A 19,858-nucleotide genomic window follows, 5' to 3' on the forward strand; every position below is an offset into this window, starting at 1 on the left:
CTAACCCCCAATTCCCGATGTCCTGTCCCTTAATCAGGCCTTTGATTGAGGGACTCACCCCACCCTGAGTTGACAAGCAGCCTTCATAGTTTCACCTGTCATGTACTCTGCCTGCAGTTAGGTTAACGTTAGCGGTGGCTGGTTGAGGCTCATTAATTGGCCACTTGAGGGTCTCAACTGGCAGTGAGGTGGGAAGATTAACCATGGGCCTTCCCGCTAGAACATAATTTAGGCGGAGGAGGGAATGCGGCAGAATTCAGGTATGACACCATCTCAGCTAAGTACATGTCCTTCCTGCATCCAAGCTTGCCAATAGCGAGAGCACAAGATTTCGCTCAGCATCACAGCCAATACACTAGTTTGGAGAAACAGCCGTTACAAAGAGGTAGCTTAGCTTCCCTGCAATGCAAACGGGACGAAACTACCCTCAGGTGAAAACAATAACTGCTTACAAGACTTTATTTAGTGACGTGTGCCAGTTTCTGAAGGATAGATTTGAGATGAACATTTCAATCAGTCTCTCCTAACTGGCATACTCTGCGGAATTCCGGGAAAGAGAATCCGAATAGAGCATACACTCTACCATAGAGGTTTTGTTTAGTTTGATCCCTGAATTAAACTCTGACGGTAGAAATCTTTACTCACTTCAAGTAGATCCACAATAATTTGAGCGTCATGTGCTACAAATTGCAATGAACGAAAATAACAATTAAAATGAACAAAAGTACAAAAGTAGTGCACAATAGCCAGATAAAATACCTCTCTCAGGATTAAAACTGGGACACTGTAACACTGGTGTGTTATAATCCTAAATCTAGCCATATCCAGTGACACTGCACCAGTAGTGCATTCTTGCAGTCTCTACCCAGGAATACATTAAACTACCTGTAACTTCTGGAGCGTGGCAATCCTCCGATGTATATTGGGTCTTTGTGCCCACGATTGAGATCAGAAGCTGTTCCTGGTGATTCTCCTTGCTTGGTTTCTCGATCAGTTGAATTAAATGGGTCCATCACAGCCAAAACACCTGCGAATGTTCAATACAGCAGCTTATTGAAACTGTTCCTGGCCCGTGTGTTACTGAGTAGTGACATTCCCAGGTCTCTGGTCTAAGTGGTAGGGATGCTATCCTTCACTTCCCTGTACCATGACAGGAGTAAGCGGAAGCTATTGGATAGTGAACCCTGTGGGAAAATATGGCTATTAGGTGTTAAATGGATTGTGTTCAACTATTATGGCCCTTACGGCAATTGCCCACTTAAGACCCTCATTCCACCAACACTAGTATTAACCCAACGGCAGATAAGGGGGGTGGGGGGGTCTCACCTTGTGGAGAGATGACAAGCAAACCAAGTTTGGGGGGTGTGGGTCCCTCGTTCAAAAGCACTCAATGTCTGAGCGAAGGACATGGCATCGGGAAGGAGGTGTCCGCTGAATTTCCGGCCCCCCGGCCCACTCTTGTTGCAAACCCCCCCTCTCCCATGACCCCCTTCCCACCATCACTCACCAGTGCCTGGATGCCTCCTCGATCCGCAGCTTCGGATGGGCGTAGTGCTGGCAGTAGCCACCACCTCCATGGTGGCACTGCTGAGTACAGAAGAGTTTCCGGCCTCTGATTGGCTGGCCGCTGTCGGCGGGCAGATCCAAGGGAAGGCCTGCTGCTCGCCTGTCAAGTGCCTGAGCGGCAGAAGATGTGGCAAGCCTTCCTGAAAAGAGGCGATATGGGGGCGTCGCTGGCTCTGCAGCTGGCAGCCAAGACCCTCCACAAGGTTCTGCCCCACGATTCTATTAAGAAAGGCCACTTAGATTAAGTATTAGCAGGTTGCTGGCACGTGAGAGGCAGAATGGTAAATTTGACAATCCCATGCTCTTAGAGGGGAGACTCACCTGAAAGGAAAGTGAGTCGTACTGAACTCAATAGAGGCTAAAGTGGGTGTAAAATGGGTGTCTGACCTGAACCCCATCCCATCCCACTGAGCAGATTTGCTTAAAATCAGGGCTCATGGTCTCTGACATGAGCTTTTAACCAAGACCAACACTAGCAGCAGTGAATTTATCCTTGGATTCCAAGATTCAGCACCTTCAGGAGAGGAGGGAAGGATATTGGGAGAGAAAGCAATAAGATGGCAGCCACCATGAAGGAAGCAGCTATATCATCTTCATATTATGTTTACTGCACTTTAAAGGTATTTGTTAAGAGAAATAATATAGGCAAAATGACTCAAAACGTTTTACACTGGATGAATTGTCCTTGGAAATGCATTGACTATTTTTCAATATAAGAAAAATGAAGCAGCTATTCAGCATCAGCAATGTTCCTCAAACTGTATGTGAGAGCCTCGTAAGACAATGGTTTATGCTGTGGTGGTCAACTCTGTGTTAACCTGGAGTGGCTCAGGAGCTCCTCACTGACATGGCAGTCACTGTCGCATTTTCTGCAGAGGAAGACAGTGCGCTGAGAAGCTGCACGTTTCTCTGGGCTCTGCTTTCTGGGCCAGCTGAGCTTTCCGTTTCTGCCCACCTCTCTCAATGCCCTCCAGAGATTACAGCATCAGCAATTGTGTCCCAGTTCCCAGCGTCAATGTCCGCCATCTTCATATCCCGTTTGCAGTGGAGGTATGGATGCCCAGGGGCTCGTGATCCAGTGGCTAGTTCACAGTACAGAGGGACTTTGGGTACATGGCTGCCATCCATTTGATGGACTTGGCCAGGCCAGTGCAGGCATCATTGACTTTGTAATGAGTGCACGCTGATGGAATTACTATGTTCCAGAACCTCAAAGCTGGTGACTTTGTCCTGCCAAGAGATACCAAGGGTACATCTGAGACAGCAAAGGTGCAAACTGTTCAGCCTTTTCTGCTGCCCAGCACATGTCCAGATGTCACCACTGTCGAGGGGTGCTTTGAGGGCACAGGCTTGGTAGACTCACAGTTTGGTGTTCTCAGTAAGGTTGCTGTTGTTCCATACACTCTTGCTCAAATTGGACATAACAGCTGCAGCTTTTGTGATGTGTGTGTTGATTTCTGCATCCAGTGACAGATTGCTGGTGATTGTGAAGCCCAGATATGTGAAGCTATTAACAACCTCCAGGGTCACATTATCAATGCTGATTGGTGACAACATCCTGGACAATGGCATCTGGCTTCCTAAGGCTGATGAACAAGCCAAACTCTCTGCAGGAGTGAGATAGTCTGTCCAATTGCTGCTGAAGATGTTCCTCTGTGTGGAACGCCAGTGCAGCATTGTTTGCTTAGAGCACCTCTCTGACGTGGGCTTGACATACCTTTGTCTTTGAACTCAGGCCAGCAAGGCTGAACAGCTTTCCGTCAGTTCTGCTGTGTAAGTTGAGAATGACCTGAAGACATACGAAAGCAGCAAATAGAAAAATGCCAGAATGTCAGTGCCAGAACACAGCCCTGTTTAACCCGACTATAGATCTCAGACGGTTCCAATGTTGTCCCGTCTTAGCTGACCCTACCCGTCATGTTGTCATGGAAGCAGGAGATCACATTGAGCAGCTTTGGTGGGCAGCTAATTTTCTCCAGCAGCTTAAGTAGACCACCTCTGCTCACATGGTCGAATGCCTCGGTGAGATCGATGAAGGTGTCGTACATAGTGGTTTCCTATGCTCATGGCAGCTCTTGCAGCTGCCGGACTGAGAAGGTCATGTCCATTGTAGATCTTCCAGTTCTGAAACCACAATCGGGACTCGGGTAGATGCAGTCCGCCAAGATCTGCAGTCTGACAAATGCAACACAGGCAATACTTACCCATGATGTCAGCAGGGAGGTGCCTGGATAATTGTAATCGCTGTGGTCGCCCCTGTTCCTGTTCAGGGTCACAATCTTTGCATCACACGTACAAACACCAAATAGCAATGAGATAAATGGTTAGGGAGGGATGTTGGTCAGGACACAGAGAAACACTCCCTCCTTCTTTGAATAGTGCCAGCGATTATTAATGTCCAATTGAAGCAGCAGAATAGGCTGCTGGGTTAACTACTCATTTGAAGCTCCATTATGCAGCATTCCTCAGAAAATCATGTTTGTAAACCTTGATCAAACCTAATAAAATGAGAAACATAAACTCAATAATCGATTTAGAAATTAGTTTTCTTACCTAGCTTCTGGTTGCGTTGAAATGCAATTTTAAACCATGTCCCATTGTTGTATCGTTTCTCGGACATAAGGGTTAGGACTCCAGACCCAAGGTCAAAGGTTACTCGGACTTTCCCATCTGCCAGTTCTACTGCTAAGAAATCTCTCTGATGAAAGATAAAAAAAAGTTTAAGGGTGGGGCGTAAGCTTGAATATTTCTCATTCAGCAAAGAGGCGAATGATCACTAAAATCTGCTTCAACAATGTTAACTTGTGTTTTGGACTTTGCATTCTGCGACTGTCTCTTTCTCATGTTTTATGGGAGAAACATGAAAGAGGGTAGCAAAACCTGCAGAGCGATTTATCATAAACGAGACCCAACTCTGCGCCCTCGCACCGCCTGCTGATCAGAAAGTGAACATCTCCATCAAACAAATGCAGCCCTAAGCAGGTGTCCGTTGTCAGGATCAATTTGGAAGTGTTATCCTTTTGATGTTTCGCAGTTAGACAGGAGTTTCACAGTGTGGGAAGGCCTATTAAAGGAATCTGAACAGAACTGGCCTCCCTTGGACAGTATTACAATATTCATGATTAAAGGAGCAGAGCATTACAGAATTCATGATTTGTTAAAAACCTTTCACAAGTTAGTCTACGAACAAACAAGTGTGCGCTTTTATCTTCCTTTGGATCTGCTCATTTTCAGCAGCTGGCAACTGGCCAGCAGAGCACATTAATGGATGAGAAGGCCTCTCAGTGTCAGACATGGTCTGTTCCAACCCTCTCTGGTACAGTCATGCTCAAGGACAAACAGTTAATGAATAATCCTGCTGTGCCGGGGCTTTATCCTGGAGAAGTGGCAAGAGAAAAATATAGACAAGGGGAAAGCCTGAGGGTGAAAGAGTTGATGGCAGTGTGAATAAACCTGGGCTGTTGCTGAATTTTATGACATGTGCTTTCAGCTTGTACTGTAAGAATAATGTATCGAAGTACAAGCCATTGCCTGAGAAAGGTTAATTAATGAACATTTAATATTTTAACAACTCATTGTCTACAGTGGAAAGAATTGAAATAATGTTTCAAAAATGATTTCAGTTTTGTCAATGAAGAAAGGACTAATAACACAGCAGTCTGATTTGCGTGATGCTTACCGTGCCATTTGAAGCAAGGTAGAGTAGTAGGCCATTCGGTGAGAACGTGCTGAAGTGCATCACTAATTGGGTTGTTGTGGAGCGTAGTATCTTCTCGACGGCTGAATAGCCACTACCATCAAAGTGGAAGGCAATGTCTTCATTCTGTGATCTGTAGAATATGTACAATGTTTATCTTCAATCGATTCTTTCAAATCAATGTCATGACAGGTTGACATCTGCACATGGCAGTGAAATTCTACTTGTTGAATTGTTACAAAGCACAGTTCACTTAGGCTAACGGTTTAGCTCCCTGCAGAGGCTGTCACAGAATTGCATGCCACTTCCCTGCCTGCTGGTTTCTTGGTTCCATTCGGCTTCAGGATCATTTTCCTGGAAATAGGATGGAGGGATTAGGTGGGGGCCAGGGCCAATTGGCCTCAAGGTCAAGGTCCACAAAGACACCAGACCAGGCTGGAGCCAGCCCTCCAGGTAGGCTGAGAGGCCCAACCTATCAGCCTTGTTTCAGCTGTAGCCGCAGGCTGCCCTGTATGGGGACCCCGCCCCCACCAATGACGGCCATGTTGTTGAATCCATGGGCTGAATTTTCCCCCCAATGGGGGGGGTTGTGCGGGGGCGGGTGGGAGCGAGCGTGAACCCGATTGGCGCCCCTGGTCAGGTGCGCACCGCCATTTTACGTAGGCGGGCCAATTTAGACCAGCCCAGCTTGACACTCGCCTGGAAGCGCTGAGTGCTCCCTGTGCGGGGGGTTGGCATTCCCTGAGTACAGGCCTGCGCTCTTTTGCGCATGCGTGTGAAAGAGCGCAGATATCTCTGAGGCACAGAGGTGCGCCAGGGGGATTTGTTTAAGGTTCAAACATTTAAATGAAGAATTGAAAATATTTTAAGACATGTCCCCCTCATGTGAGAGTGTCACATGAGCTGGGACAGGTCAAAGAACATTAATTTAAAAGTTTATTTAATTCATAAACACCTCATGACATCTCATCCTGCTCGTCGATGAGGCTCCATGAAAAATGCGAAGGCCGCCTGGGCTCCTCAACCACCCACCAACCTTAAAGTTGGACGGGCAGCTCAATTAATTGATTTAATTAGTTTTAAACAGGCCTTAATAGGCCTTTGACAGTTTGGTGGACGCGCAGCCGACTCAGCTGTGCACCCACCAAACTGAAAATATAAAATGATGCACAGTGATGTTGGGACGCCTGCCCGATGTCACCTTACATCATTTTATACGTCGGCGAGTGGGCCCCACCCCCACTCACCGACTGGAAAATTCTCCCCTATGTTTTATTTTATGTTTGAAAAGGTTGGAGAGAGGGTGCTTCCATTTTGGGGCCACAGCATTCATAAGGCTGGTCCAGTTAAGTTTCTGGTCAATCGTAACCCTCAGGATATTTTTGGTGTGGGTGTTTCAGCGATGGTGATGCCATTAAATGCCAAGGGGAGACAGTTAGATTCATTGCTGTTGGTGATGGTCATTGCCTGGAATTTGCGTGGCGTGAATGTTACTTGCCATTTATCAGCCCAAGCCTGATATTGCCTAGGTCTTGCTGCTTTGGACATGGATTACTTCAGTATCTGAGGAGTCACAAAAGGTGAACATTGTGCAACCATCAGCGAACATTCCCACTTCTGACCTTATGATAGAAGGAAGGTCATTGATGCAGCAACTGAAACTGGTTGGGCACTACCCTGAGGAGCTCATGTAGCAAAGTCCTTGAGCTAAGACGACTGGCCTCCAATAACCACAACCATCTTCCTTTGTGTTCGGTATGAATTCAACCAGTGGTGAGTTCCATTGACTTCAAATTTTACTAGAACACCTGGATCATCAAATGGTGTCAAAAGCAGTTACTCTCATCTCACCTCTTGAGTTCAGCTCTTTGTCCACAGTTTGACCAAGGCTGTAATGAGGTCAGGAGCTGAGTGACACTGGAGGAGCATCAAACTGAGCATCAGTGAGCAGGTCATTGCTGAGTGCGTGCCACTTGATAGTTAACAGCACCTTCCATCACTTTACTGATGATTGAGGGTCGACTGATGGGATGGTAATTGGGCGGGTTGAATTTGTCCTGCTTTTTGTGGACAGAGTATACCTGGACAATTTTGCTGTATTGTCAGATAGGTGCCAGAGTTGTAGCTGTACTGGAATAGCTTGGCTAAGGGCGCAGCTAGATATGGGGCACAAGTCTTCAGTGCTATTGCTGGAATGTTGTCAGGGCCCGTAGCCTTTGCCAGTGCTTTCAGCCTTTTCTTGATATCACGTGGAGTGAATCGAACTGGCTGAAGACTGGCATCTGTAATGTGTGGACTTCAGGAGGAGGCCAAGATTCGTATGGTTCCTTTCATATGGAAGGAAATATTCAAATCATTTTGTGAAGATATGGAAAAATGAATTCCAGAAATCTGGGATTATAAAAAATGCTGGAAATTTACAGCAGTTCAACTAGCATCTGGAAATGAAAGAAAGATTAATGCTTGAGGCATGACCCATTAAGGGAACTAGTGATGTGCAACCTCAGATGGTACCTAGTTCCCTCTGCCAAATGCTGACTGACCTGCTGCACTATTCTGTTCTTTGAGAAATCCTTATCTTTATCACTGTCAAAATGAATGCAAACTATATAACCCACATTCACTACTACAATTAGAAGTATAACTGGTTTAAACAACAGATCTTTTCACAACTGTGCAACTTATATACAAACACAAAGCATATGAACGTCAGCAAAATAAAAGCATAAAGGGCAGAATTTTTACCCCCCCCCCTCCCAAACCCCACAGCCGACTGGCTGAAGCGCAAAATGGCGAGTGTCCTGGTGTCAATGCTCAGTCGTGTGATATTTCGGTCAGCGGGTGCACGCGGGAATTGGCAGTGTGCCCGCCGACAATTAAAAGGCCTATTAAGGCCATAAATTGATAACTTAAATTTTTCGCTGCTCGTCCAACCTTATGGTTGGCGGGCAGGTGAAAAGGCCAAGCGGCCATTGAACTTTTTAGGAAACATCATCCACGAGCAGGATAAGGTTTCCAACAGCAAATAAAAATAAAATAAAACATTTTACACTTAATTTATAACCTGTCCCTGCTCATGTGATGGAGTCACATGAGGGGACATGTTTGCCTCAGGGAGATTTTCAAGCGCGCATGCACGAAGTTGGTGCACGCCCTCCTCCCCCGCCCGCACAGGCAGTGCTGAGCGCTGCAGCTCCTGTTTCATGCTGGGCAGGCCCTAATTGGCCCGCCAGCGTGAAATCGTGGTCCGGTCCTGATTGCGGGCGGGGTCAGGAACTGAGTCCGCTCGACAAGAGCGAAGTTCTGCCCAAAATGAAACTGTGCAGCCATGCACCAGTACGCTGGGCATTTGCAGCATATCATGATTCTAAAAGCCATGAACAATTATTTTCAGCTTAAAATAATGATTATAAAATATGATACAGCAATGACATTATACTGCAGAATCGCAACACATTCCATCTCACAGACTAGTACTAAAATGTCCTTGCTGTGCCAATCTCTCTCAGAAAGTGGAAAATAAAGAATGCCAAAATGATGCTCCAAAGGGGCGCACTTTTAAAGTAGATGTTAAAGTCAAACATAGGCACCACAAGACAAGTTTCATTTTGCCATTGGCTGTGCTATACCTTACCTCTAAGTACTAGTGTCATTGTCGGTCAACTGCAGATTCAAACGTGGCTTTCAAAAGGGAATTGCATAATTATCTTAACAGAAAAAAGGTTGCAGGGCTATGGGGAAAAGGGATAAAGGGAGCTGAATTGCTCTTGCAGAGAGCCGGCATGGGCACAGCAGGCCGAATGGCCTCCTACCGTGCTGTAACCACTCTGTGATTCTATGAACCCTTGTGGGGGCCAAAATTCATCAAAAAGAAAATTATTTCAAAAAAGAGAAACAGGATCAGTTTTACCTTGCAAAGCACCCATTGCAACTCCCTTCTCGTTCTTGATAGTTCCATAAGCCAATAGATTTTCCATCTAAGAATGCTTCACCCATGCAGCCTCTGAAGTGGGTAACCTTCACAGCTGGTGCTTTCTGGGTACAAGGGAGTGGCATTAGTCCAAGGAATTAACGCATGCAGATACTGATGCAAGAGAAAGCTGTACAAATCAGAAAAGATCCAACTGACCTTGACTTGCCTGAAGAGACCTCCAATAAACACAAGGGTAGAATTATTCACGTTCAATACAGTGGAGATTCCAGGAGATCTGGCTGTCTTTACCGCTGGCTTGTCTAGACTTGAAGATCCAATTTCTTGAACAGATAAGGTACCCATACGTCCAAACCTACCAAGAAAAATCGAGTGTATATTTGAAGAACCCAAGAGATATGTTACAACATAACGAAACTAGCAGCATTATATACATATTTTTTTTAAGGCAGGAAAATGCATTTGCTGGCATTTTCCTTCCGATAGCATTTACATTAGAAATATATTTACCAGCCCCAAACAAATCACAAACATTTAACTCCATTTTATCCTTCCACCCAGCGTTTAAATTCTTGTTGCAAGTTGCTCAGGGACAACATACCTTGCGAAAACTTCCACTTTCAGGCTTTTATTATTCGTGGAGTTTGCAGCATCTGGCTTTTTGGCATCAATTTAGATGACATGATACAGTAGAGGATATTAAATTATATCAGGGGGCTGAATTTTCCTCCAGAACTGCTCTGCTGCCAGATGAGGGTCACTTCAGGGTTCCCATCTGCTGCCCGGCTCCACCATGACTCTGGCCCATTTTTCTGGGTTGGGCTGATTAAATCGCTACGTAGATGGGAGCCTCCCACTGTTGCCCAGGTAAGTCTGCTGCTGCTACTGCCTCAAGGTGGAGCATAAAGTTTTGAGGGGGTGTTGGAAGTTGGGATGGCTAGATTTTTGTTGGGTGAGGGAGACAAGGGCAATGGTGAGCAATTGAAGCTGAGGTACAGATCAACTGTGATCTAACTGAACAGGCTCAAGGAGCTGAAATGGCCTATTCCTGCTCTGATGCAAGTTCCCTAAAATGTTTTTTAATAATTGAAAAAGGAAGCATGGGAAGTAAGGGGCCTCAAGGTGTTCCATAGTAGGCCCACTTCCTCCTGCCACTGTTCCAGAGTTAACCACTACCCATTTGCAGCAGTCCAGGGGCAGGATAGGGAAATCAGCGGCTTGCTGGTCTTTCCCTGTGCCATCATTTACGTCTGGTAAGTCCTTGGTAGGGGAGGTGTGGAGAAAGATTCCTGACGGCACGCGTAGGGATTAGCGATCTAGTGCTAGGCCAGCCTACCCTTTTCCCATTGTCCCAATTTTGAGTGTAGTGAAGGAAAACCAAGCTTGCAGGAGGGCTAGGTTCACTACATTAAATTTGCAGCAAATGCCACAGCTGCTAGCATGGCCAATCAGCCAGAATGATTCTATTGGCTGGATTGTATTCAGGGGACAGGTAAATGTCGGGGGTAAACCTGCTCCCGCTCTGCTGGCTCGCCATTCCACCATTTATCGATTGTTGGACCATTAATTGGTTTGAGACTAGACTTTTGCCCCCATCTGGGGAGAAAGTCCCACCTCTGAAAACTGCCAATTAAATGACCGATCAAGTGACATGCAGTCCCCAGCGATTGTTGATGAAACTTGATACGAAGGTACTGGGAGGCCCCGACGAGCAGGGATAGGCGGGGCTCAGGGTCGGGGAGGTGGACAGAGCCCTGCGGGCCTGTGAGGTACCCCCCCCACCCCCTTGCCAGCCTGAGCAGTGAAAGCTGCATACTTGACATGGGCCTTTCCCGCTGTGGGTTAAATCCCAGCGGCAGTGGGAGGAGGCCCTTAATAAGCCATTAATTGGCTGTTTAAGGGCCTCAATTGGCCCATGGGCAGGCAGGTCTCCCAATGCCTCCCTCAAAGCTGGTAAAATTGCGGCAGTGGCAGGTGACTAGGTGACAGGAAAGGCCCCTGTGGCATGGTGCCCATTTTATAGCACCCTACCCCCTGCTTGAAAACCCACCCCAGAGAGCTGTAAAATTCAGCCCTATGACTCTATGATGTGCAATAAATCTGCGCACTGGAAAATGTAAATTTACAATCTATCCCTGGGTACTTTGTCACAAAAGGAAACAGAATTAATCCCCCAGGTCACCAAGAGATTGCTCAATCGGTAAAGCCGATGTGCAACCAGGTTGCACAGACCAGAAGCTGTCAGCTTCCATTCATGGTATAGGCTAATACATTGATGGCAGCAGTGTTGAACATTAAAAATCACTGACTAGTCACATGTATAATTTTAGCCCTATTCACTCATTTTAGTGGAAAATGCCTTAGATACAACACCAGTAAATGCACTTCATGTCTACACTTAACCAACAAATTCAGTCTGAAACTTCTCAGTCTGAGATTCAGACATGAGTTTATCAGACACAGCAAGTTTTGTCCAGCAATTGCGAGCAGTACATTGACTTCAGCAAAGTCATTGCTGAGAACTTTGACTCACTCAATGAGACGATGCAGGCCCACCCTCACTCTGCATTCAGAATGGGACTGGATGCTGCTCACCCATTGTCAGGAGGTTCTCCGTTGGAGCTGCTCCTTATTGGTTGCTTTCTCCTGCTGACCTGGAGCGGTAATTCTGATTACTCTAAGCTGGTTACAATGACAGCTCCCCTCTTTAGACAATGAAGGTGGTGTTTCCATGGTGCTAAAATCCAGTGTTTCCATCCACATTATGCGCCATTTTCGCAGATAACCAATAAGCAGTAACCAAGAAAGTAAAGCATGATCAATAACAACAGTCAATAACACTCGCACAGGAAGATTAAATTTAATATGCCATGCGAATATGTGACTGCCAGGTTAGGCCGTGACTCTGATTCCTGTAGAGGAATCAGTGGGAAAAATGGCGTGGGAAAAGCCAATGTAAACAATGTCCTTGTGCTGACAAAATGTGCGCAGCATTGCCCCATTATAACAAACACCCTCTTCCACCAGAAGGACAAATACAAAACCACATGGAGGCATCTTAGATTAAAACACTGGCACCTCCTGGATTATGTCACTGTTCGGTTCAAATATTTAAATGATGTCTGTATCACAGTCCATACAGGGGACTGGACAGATCATCGATTTGTTCGACCAGTGATGAACATCCACCTCGCACCAAAGCATTTTAAGAACCAAAGGTCTAAGAGGAAGAAGATCAACGTCTCAGCCCTGGAGCAGTCTGGCTGAAGAGAGGAATTCCGAGCACAGATCACAACCAATCTGGAAAACCTTCACACATCCAACTCCATTTTAAAACAGTGGGATCAAATAACATCAGCTCTACTAGACTCAAGTGTCCAGACCATTGGGTTCAAGCATTATCTTCACAAGACTGGTGCGATTCACAAGACTAGTGCGATGAAAATGATGCTGAAATATGTGACCTCCTGGAGCAAAAACCGAGCAGTCTTCATTGCCTGGCAAAACAATGCAAGGTCACAAGTCAGCATTCCAACAGCTCAAGGCTGACACCCAAAGACAAATCCAGACGAAAAGGGTCATGGGGTGGGAAGAGACAATATGCTCACGTCATGACATGCAAGGTTTTTTTGAAATCACCAGGGCTATCTTGTAGACCGAGGTCAAATGGATAAAATCCCCTTTGCTCACAGGATGATGTCTCTCTTCTTAAGGATGATAACACCATTTGTCAACGCTGGAAAGAACATTTCCAACAACTCCACAATAGTGAATCCAGTGACAGCTGATAATCCCCAGGCTATCACCCAGTGCCCTGTGGTAGAATCCATGGGTGAGCCAGTATTGATGGGAGAGCTGCAACAAGCAATCAAACAGATGAAAAATATCAGCTAAGGGTCTTCAAAGCTGGTGGGCTTTTGTTCATACCAAGACTCCATGCAATCATCCGACTGATATGGGAGGAAAAGAACTCTCCTCCCCCCACCCCCGACTATAGGGTTGCAATAATTGTAACTATCTTTAAGAAGTGAGATTAATCATGCTGAGGAAGCTATCGAGGTATTTCCCTCTTGTACATAGCAGGAAAATCCTGGCACGTATTCTCCTGAATCACCTACTTCCTGTGGCTGAGAATATCCGCTCAGAGACACAGTGTGGCTTTAGACCTTCCAGAGGAACCTCTGACATGGTCTTTGTTGTCAGACAAATCCAAGAAAAATGTCAAGAACAAAACCAGGAACTGATCATTGCACTCATCGACCTGACCAAAGCATATGACTCAGTGAATCATGAGGCTCTGTGGACTGTGATCCAAAGATTTGATGTGCAAGGAACTTCATCACAATCTTGCAACTGCTTCATGTCGATATGACTGCAACTGTCTTGAGTGGGAGACCTGAAACAATCGCCTTCAAAATCTGGACCGGGGTCAGGCAAGGCAATGTGATAGCCCCCATACTATTTAAATTCTACCTGATAGTGGCTATTCACCTCATCAAAGATCAACCGCCCTCTGGCGTCAGTATTAAATACTGCGTAAATGGAAAACCCTTAACAACTTGAGTTTCCTCTAGGAGTCTTGTTCATACCAGCTTTGAAGACCCTAAACTAAAAACTGACCACCACAGACATACATGATCTACAGTTTGTGGATGACTGCAGTATCGTTGCCTACTCTGATTTCTGCTGCTCTCAATCTCTTCAATTCTGCATACAGGAGACTCAGCCTGTCCTTGAATGTTGCAAACTCATATGTCAATCCTCACCTGGTCAGTCAAATATTCCACCTCCCATACATGTTGAAGGAGAGACTCCGGAATATGTTGAGTACTTCCCATTCCTCGGCAGCCTCATCTCTCAAAAGGCCATGAGTGACGAGGAGACCCAACACCGGATCAACTGCGCCAGCTCTTACAGACTACCGTAGTGAATGTTTGACAACAAAGACCTCCAAAAGTCCACAAAGTCCGGGTGTATAGAGCAGTTATCGTCACCACACTTCTGTACTGCAGTGAAATCTAGACTGTGTATCAGCAACTCCTCTGCTGCATCTGCTGGGATCATTGCGAGGACCATCAAACAAACACTAGTGTCCTTCTTGAAGCTATTGTCACAAGCATCCAGGCAAAACTTCGCAAAACTAACCACAATGGACTGGACATTGTGTCCGGATGGCCGGAAAGTATCTCCCCTGCCAGGTCCTGTTCTCTCAACTCTCAAATGGCCAGTATTCCAGGGTAGGACAAAGAAAATGCTACAAAGATACTCTGAAGCTCTTCTTGAAGCGTGGAAGCATTGACATTAATGACTGGGAGGTGCTAGCTCCCAATCGTTCAAAATGGCAAAACATTGTCCATCGAGCTGCACCATGCTTTGAGTCCAAATGCCTTAATGATGAGGCAGAGCGGCAGCAAAGAAGGAAAGAAAAAGGAAGAAAATCCTGGATCCCACTATCTCGCAGGACATCCTGCCTCATGTGCCCAAAGATCTGTGGGCTGATAATTGGACTGTTCAGTCACATGAAGACACATTGCAGAAACTCAGAATCCTGAGTGGATGTCATCCTCGAATCAAGGGGCAGTTGATGACATTCATTGAGATCACTTTTGCAAGAATACTGTCTACGCCCATTTTTTTTTAATAATTAAAAAATGCAATTAGTCATATCTGGATTCCCAGTCTCATGTGACAACTGGCCAAAGTACGTTACAACACCAGGATGAGTAGCATTGGAAGTGTTATAATTATCCTAAACTAACTGGGGGAAAATCAGCAATCCTGTGACTCCCGATGGGAAATGTGTGCCAAAGGGCAAAAATAGCTTGCGCTCTTCTGCTTAAAAACCAGGTAATGTTCACACACAACGAGATGAGGAAGCAGACTTAGAAAATCAAGTGTTTACTGAATGCAGTAAGATTACTAAAGGGTCACAGTATAAGAGCTGCTCCATTCAGTTCCCCACCACAAACCCACCATATGTACAGAGAACTGAAATGGAACAAAGAGTAATTTCTTCCTAAGGCTAACTAAATTTATTTCATAACTTGATTCTTACATCAGTACTGGACACGTTGGACTCTCTATAGCTATGGCCAGGTGCTCCAAAGACTCTGCTGTCTGCCTGGTGCCAGGGTTAAGGACATCGCCTTGAGGCTGGAGAGGAACTTGGACTGGGAGGGGGAGGATCCAGTTGTCGTGGTCCACTTGGGAACCAACAACATAGGTAGAAATAGAAATAATGTTTTGCTAAGAGAGTTAAGGTCCAAATTAAAATGCAGAACCTCAAAGGTGTGTCTGGATTGTCACCTGAGTAACGTGCCAATTGACATTGGGTCAAGCACATTGGCAAATTAAATGTGTGGCTCAAAGAGTGGTGTGGGAAGAAGGGGTTTCGATTCATGGGCATTGGCATCAGAACCCAGGAAAGAGGGTGCCATACTGTTGGGATGAGCTCCACTTAAACCAGGCTGGGACCCAGCGTCCTGGCCAATCGTGTATACATAGAGCTATGGGTGGGGCTTTAAACTAACAGGGGTGAGGTTCGGGTAAAGAGAGATTTAGAACTCCAAAGAGAAAAGTTGAGGCAACGAAACAGTCTAACACCATGAGTAAAGAGAAACAGAGTGAGACAGGAATGGACAGAGAGTTTAACAGTAATAGTGCATGAGCAAATAAGGTCCATGCAAAGACAATAACATTGAAGACATTTTTCTGAATATGTGAAACATCTGCAATAAGGTAGATGGATTAGTGGCACAATTAGAGATAAATGGTTGAGATCTAATCGCCATTACAGAGGCATGGTTAGGAACTAAATATTTCAGGGTACACAAAATTTTGAAAAGACAAACAGAATGCAAAAGGAGGTTGGGTAACTCTGATAGTAAAGGATGACATAAGGAAAGTCGTGAGAAGGGATCGTGGCTCAGAAGATCATGAAGTAGAATCAGTATTGGTGGAGTTGAGGAATAACAGGAGACATAATGCCTGTGGGAGAAGTTTATAGGTTACCTAACAGTAGTCATACAGTTGGACAGAGATTAAGCAAGAAATAATTGGATAAATATTCAACAAAAATATATTCCATTAAAAAGCAAAACTCATCAAGAAAGATTCATCCATGGCTTATTAAGAAAGTTGAGGATAGTATTAGATTGAATGAAGAGGCTTATAAAGCAGCAAAGAATAATAGTAATTCTGTGGACTGGAAGTGTTTTAGAAACCAAAATGTTGATGAAAAGGGAAAAAAATAGGATATGAGAGTAAACTAACAGGGAATATAAAATTGTAAGAGATTTTACAAGTGTATAAAAAAAAGTAGATAAAGTAAATGTTGGTCAATAGAGGCAGGAACGGGAGAATTTATCATGGAGAATGAGGAAATGGCAGAGATGCTGAACAAATAATTTGTGTCCTACTTCACAGCTAAAGTTATAAGTTTTAGACCAGAAATACAGGGTAATGCAAGGGTTAATAAGAGTGAGGGAATTGGTGTAATTAATAATGGCAGAGAAAAAGTACTAGAAAAACTTAAGGGACTAAAAGTTGACAAATCCTCAGGACTAATGGCTTACATCCCAGGGTTCTGAGGTTTCAAGAGGACTTGGGCAGGCTAAGTGAATGGGCCAGAACATAGTGGATGGAATGTAATGTGAATAAGTGTGAAGTTATTCACTTTGGTAGAAAAAAAAACAGAAAGGCAGAATATTTCCAAAATGGTGAGAGATTGGGAAGTGCAGTTATCCAAAGGGACTTGGGTGTCCTTGTTCATGAGTCATTAAAAATTAAACATGCAGGTGCAGCAAACAATTAGGAAGGCAATTGATATGTTGACTTTCATCATGAGGGGATTTGATTACAGGAGTAAAGATGTCTTGTTGCAGTTATATAGAGCCTTGGTGAGACCTCACCTGGAGTATTATGTACTGTTTTGGCTCCCTTATCTAAGGAGGGATATACTTGCCATCAAGAGAGTGCAAACAGAAGTTCATCAGATTAAACCCTGGGATGGCAGGATTGTCTTATGAGGAGAAATTGGGGAGACTGGGTCTGTATTCCCTACACAGTTTCGAAGAATGATGGGTGACCTCATTGAAACTTAGAAAATTCTTGAAGTGCGTGACAGCATGGATGTAGATAAGATAATTTCCCTGGCTGGTCAGTCTAAAGCAAGGGACATAATCTCAAGGGGTAGGCCATTTAAGACTGAGATGAGGAGGAATTTCTTCACAGGGTGATAAATCTTTGGAATTCTCTATCCCAGAGAGCTCAATCATTGAGTATGTTCAAGACAGAAATCAATAGATTTCTGGAGACTAATGGCATCAAGGGATGTGCAGATATTGCGGGAAAGCTGTGTTGAGGTAGATGGTCAGCCATGATCTAACTGAATGGTGGAGCAGACTTAATGGGCTGAATGGCCTACTCCTGTTCCTATGTTCTAAAATAATTAGCTGCAGGGATAGTGGACTAGCTATGATTTTCTGGAATTCCCTAGATTCGAGAACAGTCCCAGCAGATTGGAAGTTAGTGAATGTAAGACCTCCATTCAAGAAAGGAGGGAGAGAGAACCCAAGGAACTACAGGCCAGATAGCCTGACAATCATTGGGAAAATACTGGAACCTATTATTAAGGAAGTATTTTTAAAAATTCATTCACGGGATGTGGGCTTCACCGGCTAGGCCAGCATTTATTGCCCACCCTTAGTTGCCCTTGAGAAGATGGTGGTGAGCTGCCTTCTTGAACCGCTGGAGTCCATGTGGTGTAGGTACACCCACAGTACTGTTAGGGAGGGAGTTCCAGGATTAACAACGTACTTAGAAAATCAGAGTATGATCAGGAGAATTCAACATAGTTTTAAGTTGGGGAAATCGTGTTTGACAAATTGATTATGAGTAATTAATTAACTAGTAGGGTAGATAAAAAGGAACCAGCAGATGTAGTATATTTTCCAAAAGGCATTTAATAAGGTGCCACAAAAAAGGCTAATATGTAAGAAAAAGGCTCATGGAATTGGGGGCAATATATTAGCATGGATAGAGGATTGGTTAACAGGCAGGAAGCTCAGAATAGGGATAAAAAAGGTACTTTCAAGTTGTCAGGCTGTAAATAATGGAGTACCACAAGGATCAGTGCTGGGGCCTCAGCTATTTACAATTTATTTTAATGACTTAGATGAAGAAACAGAGAGTAATGTCTCTAGGTTCACTGACAACACAGAGCCAGGTGAATGCAAACTGTGAGGAGGGCCCAGAGAGGCTGCAAAGAGATATAGACAGGTTAAGTAAGTGGGAAACAAGGTGGCAGCTGGAGTATAATGTGGGGAAGTGTGAGGTTATTCACTTTGATGGTAAGAATAGAAAAGCAGAAAAATCTTTTTTTTTTAAAGGCTTGGAACTTGTAAGTGTTGATGTTCAGAGGACTTGGGCGTATTCGTACAAGGAACATGCAGGTGCAGCAAGCAATTGGTAAGGCAAATGACATGTTGGCCTTTATTGCAAGGGGATTGGAGTACAAAAATAAAGAAGTCTTGCAGCAATTGTACAGGGTTTTGGTGAGACCACACTTGGAATATTGTGTGAAGTTTTTGACTCCATATTTAAGGAAGAATATACTTGCATTGGAAGCAGTACAGCAAAGATTCACTAGGTTGATGCCTGGGATAAGAGGGCTGTTCTGTGATGAAGGATTTGAATCAATTAGGTCTAAATTCTCTAGAAGAATGAAACGTGATCACATTGAAACATACAAGATTCTGAAGGGGCTTGACAGAGCAGACACTGAGAGGTTGTTTCCCCTGGCTGGGGAATCTAGAACATGGGGGCCACAGTCTCAGGATAAGGGGCCAATCATTTAGGACTGAAACGAGGAGAAATTTCTTCACTAAAAAGGTTGTGAATCTTTGGAATTCTCTATCCCAGGGGTTTATGGAAGCTCCATTGTTGAATATATTTAGGGCTGAGAGGAACAGAATTTTGATCTCTCAGGGAATCAAGGGACATGGGGAGCGGGCATGTAAGTTGGAGCAGAAGACCAACCATGGTCATACTGAATGGCGGAGTAGGCTCGAAGGGGCTGTATGGTCTACTCCAGCTCCTACGTGCTTACACCAGTTTCAAACAACTCTAGGTAATCAAAAGGTGACCGATACCTCCTGTCAGAAATGTGTACATGGTGGGAATGTTCACTTGCCTGGCAGCATGAATCCTGTACCACTTGTTATTGTCAATTTGAAGATCAGGATATTCTAGTCTTGCGGTCCCAGAGCCCACGTCCCACAAGAAGGCAACTCTGCCACGTCGCATCTCCAGAGCCAAGAATTCAGCCTATTGGAACAGGCAGAGATTTAACACAAGCTCTTCTTTAGTGAAAATGATTAAATCAATCCTAATGCCTCTTATGCCACACGCAGCATTAACTGAAGGGATCTAACTCTAGCCATGCAACTTTAAATTTTGTTCTGAAGGGATTTTCAAGCATAATTAGAAACATTAACTGTCACGTTGTCATCTCCATCACAACACTCAGCTAGGAAATAATTTTAAGAGCATACACAGAATTTCCCAGATCTCAACGAACTTCTGCACTTCTTTAAATGATTCAATTATTAAATTATTAAAATGAACAAATTGTGTATTACAAGGTATGATTTTAAAAAATCCTT

General features: G+C 44.6%; 1 protein-coding gene across 1 annotated transcript in view; it reads right to left on the reverse strand.

The window, feature by feature from the left end:
• Positions 1-19,858, reverse strand: part of lama1 (laminin, alpha 1) — a 302,752-nt gene that overhangs the window by 50,018 nt on the left and 232,876 nt on the right. Inside the window, exons 46-51 of the mRNA XM_041189309.1 lie at positions 19,387-19,520; positions 9,393-9,549; positions 9,174-9,298; positions 5,246-5,396; positions 4,120-4,264; positions 886-1,027 (exon numbers count right to left, since the gene is read on the reverse strand). Coding sequence (XP_041045243.1) covers positions 886-1,027; positions 4,120-4,264; positions 5,246-5,396; positions 9,174-9,298; positions 9,393-9,549; positions 19,387-19,520 — 854 coding nt within the window. The remainder of the gene's footprint in view (positions 1-885; positions 1,028-4,119; positions 4,265-5,245; positions 5,397-9,173; positions 9,299-9,392; positions 9,550-19,386; positions 19,521-19,858) is intronic.

This window comes from Carcharodon carcharias, chromosome 6, assembly GCF_017639515.1.
Source record: "Carcharodon carcharias isolate sCarCar2 chromosome 6, sCarCar2.pri, whole genome shotgun sequence".
In the NCBI taxonomy this organism is placed as follows: Eukaryota; Metazoa; Chordata; class Chondrichthyes; order Lamniformes; family Lamnidae; genus Carcharodon; species Carcharodon carcharias.